The 3,054-nt window shown below is 66.7% G+C and overlaps 1 protein-coding gene across 1 annotated transcript in view; it reads right to left on the bottom strand.

Annotated features, from left to right (window-relative positions):
- The window catches only part of MNEG_11523 (hypothetical protein), a gene marked incomplete at both ends in the record, with an annotated part of 5,206 nt that extends 2,414 nt beyond the window's left edge, over nt 1–2,792 (bottom strand). Inside the window, 8 exons of the mRNA XM_014040004.1 lie at nt 181–298; nt 468–542; nt 816–1,015; nt 1,218–1,383; nt 1,658–1,729; nt 1,988–2,098; nt 2,298–2,453; nt 2,766–2,792. Coding sequence (XP_013895458.1) covers nt 181–298; nt 468–542; nt 816–1,015; nt 1,218–1,383; nt 1,658–1,729; nt 1,988–2,098; nt 2,298–2,453; nt 2,766–2,792 — 925 coding nt within the window. The remainder of the gene's footprint in view (nt 1–180; nt 299–467; nt 543–815; nt 1,016–1,217; nt 1,384–1,657; nt 1,730–1,987; nt 2,099–2,297; nt 2,454–2,765) is intronic.
- Nucleotides 2,793–3,054: the final 262 nt, after the last annotated feature.

The following is a 3,054-nucleotide window of genomic DNA, read 5'->3' as shown; positions in this document are numbered from 1 at the left end:
CCGCCGCGAAAAAGGGGCTGTCGTCCGGCGCGGCGGGGCGCCCGGCCGCCCCCTGGGCGGCGGCCGCCAGCACCACGGCAGGCGGGGTGGCGGCGAAGGCCGAAAAGAAGGGGCTGTCCTGAGCTGCAAACGGCCCCGCGCCAACGCTGCCGCTGCCGCCGCCGCCGGCGCCGCCCCCACCACCGCCGCCGCCGCCGTTGAGGCTGCTGTGCAGGCTGGCGGGGGCGGTGGTGGACACGGACTTGCCCTCTGCAGCCGCCTCTTGGATGGTCAGGAGTGCAGCCTTGTCCGCAATGGTCTGCCAAGTTGGTGGCAAGAGAACAATTGAGCAGATGGAACGGTGGGGCGAAGGGCGTGAGGCAAATCGCATTCAAGGGCGACAGGGAGTATGTGCGTGGATAGCGGCGTTGTTGCGCCCCATATTGCGCCGCAAGGAATGGCGTGGAGTGGGGGCGAGCAGGGGTCACCTGCAGCCCTGTGTAGCCGGGGGCATCGTCGCGCCCGGGCCGCACGCTGGCGACCGTCGCGCCCTGCGCCTGCGCCTGGCGTGCGGGCGGCACGAAGGGAAATGGAGAGGTTGACAGGGGCACGGCGGGGCGCGCCCGGGCGGCGCCAGGGGCGCGGACAGACTGCAGGTGCGGGTCGGGCGCACGGGCTCAGCAGCAATGTCGAAGGTGAAACCCATGGCAACAAGGCCGCCCGTGACAGGCAAGGGCGCCCTGCCAAGCAACAATCGGTGCAAGGCCTCCTTTGACCGCCCCTGCGGCGCCCAGCCCCAAAAAGGGACCGGCTGCCCCGTTTATATTCCGACCCACCGCCAGCACGTCCAAGGAGGTCTGAGGGGTCAGCATCGGCGTGTTGTTGCTCTGCCCGCCGCTGCTCGGCGTCGGCGGCGGCGACGGGCGCTGCGGCGCCGCCTGCGCGGCCTGCGCCGCCTCCAGCGCCGCGGCGGCGGCGGCCGCCGCCTGCGCGGCTGCTGCCGCTTCGGCGGCCGCTTTTGTGGCCTCCGGGGACGCTGAGAAATCAGGGGCGTTGACACGGAGTTTGAGGGACATAATCAGCGGCATTGCATGGACGGTACGTGTATGGTGCGTGGCAACCAGCACGAAACATGATGTGCCTGGGAGATCGCGGCGCAGCAAGCGCGCGCCCCAGCACCAAACAAAGCCAACCGCCCGGCGTCCCAGACTGCCCGCCCGCCCGAGTCGTCGCCCTACCCGCAGGATCGGCACCCGCGGCGTCGGCCGCATGCGCCTGGGCCTCCGCCGCAGCCGCCGCCGCGGCCGCGGCTGCCTTTGACGCTTCCACCTGCTTCCTCAGCTTATCAACAACAGTGCCGGGCATGCCCGCGTCCTTCACGTGCGGCTGCAGCTTGGCCCAGCTCTGCGGCGAGGGCGGGGGCGTCAAGGGGTCGGAGGGAGGCATTGGATTGGCGGGGCCGCGGGTTGCACCCTGGCAAGGGGTACTGTCGCGTGGCTGCCATGGAGGAGTGGGCACACGCTCAGCGACACTGAGGGGGGCTGGGTCTGAACGAGTACAGGCACATGCATACATTTGTCAATGAACCCTGGCTGAGGGCCCGAGTGATGCTGTCATGCATGTGAGCATCAGGGGGGCGAGGGGGCCTCAAGAACGCGGCCGCCAACAAGAGCCCCACCTGCTGCACTTTCAGGCGCTTCGCGATCTGATCAAACGTTGGGCGCTTGTCGGGTTTGGGGTCCCAGCACTCCTTTGGGTTTGGGTGGGGGCAAAGGCGAGTTGTGTGAGATCCGCAGCACTCCTGGGAACTGAACGCCGGCACCGTCGCCACGGTGCTGGTGCGGCCTGCGAAATCACGCCGGGGCGCCGTCGATGACGGGACACACGTTCACCCCAGACCTCGCTCGCTCGCACGCGGGCGCCTCGGAACGCCGACTTCCAGGCGCGCGCATGCGCAGGGGGGCACGCACGCACACGGTCCATGCGCAGCCCGCCGAAACCGACCCACCTTCATCAACTCAATGTAGAGGTCCAGGCGTTTGCCCCCGGGTGACCCGGGCAGGTCGCCCTCCGGCGGGATGAAGGGCCGCTCTTCCTCAATGCCCACCCGCATGTATATCTGGGAGGAATGTATGTGAATTGCATGTAAACGTGTGCATGTGCGTCTGCGTGACTCACGTTTCTGAAGAAGGCTCGTATTGTGAACGACGCATGTGCGGGTGGGAGATGAGGGTGTCGGCGCTGTACGCATGTGTGAACCACCCTACCCCTCCTGACCTCCTCACCCGCGCCCTGACACCCCCTGCCCTCCCACCCACCAGGGGGCTCTTGATGGCGTAGTAGGGCATCCGCCACGTCAGCGCCTCGTACATCACGATGGCGAAGCTGTACACGTCGGACGCCTTGGACAGCTCGTTGGACCGCATCATCTCCGGCGCCACCCAGCGCGGGTGCGTCTGCTCAGTCACCGTGACCTGGGTTGGTGGTGGGGTTGAGTCGCGGGAGTCTGCGGTGCCGAGGTTGAGCGACGCGGCTCGAGGGGCATGCGGAGGGGTGTCAAAGGTAGCCGGCGGGCGCGCGAAACACAGGGTGCTGCCAACCCAGGACGCGCGCCCCCCCCATCACTCAGCCACCTCACGCGTCCTCCCACCCTTGCTCATCAACTGCCACCCTCTCTCGCATCAGATCGCGGATTCACCATCACACACACACACACACACACACACACAGGCGAGCATCGTCGAGCTTCATCTAGTCAGCATTGCTTGCTTTGCCCCCTAGCGTACCGCTGACCACAGGGTCTTCATGATCATGCGTCCGAGCTTGCCGCTCGGCAGTGCATTGAGGTCACGCATGACACAATCAGAGCACACAAACAAGTGCAATCACACCACAAACGCAGAACTCTTCAAACTGATGGCGCGCGTGAGCTCCCGCACCCGCTTTGCGTCTGATGCCAGGATCTGGCAGAACCCAAAGTCCCCAATCTTAATCCTGCCGTCGCCGCCGACAAACAGGTTGGGGGAGCGCAGGTCCCCGTGGACAAAGTTGCGGTTATGGAGGTACCTTGTGGGG

Source organism: Monoraphidium neglectum, assembly GCF_000611645.1.
Source record: "Monoraphidium neglectum strain SAG 48.87 unplaced genomic scaffold scaffold02783, whole genome shotgun sequence".
NCBI classification, from domain to species: domain Eukaryota; kingdom Viridiplantae; phylum Chlorophyta; class Chlorophyceae; order Sphaeropleales; family Selenastraceae; genus Monoraphidium; species Monoraphidium neglectum.
This window is presented reverse-complemented; position numbering and strand designations above follow the sequence as displayed.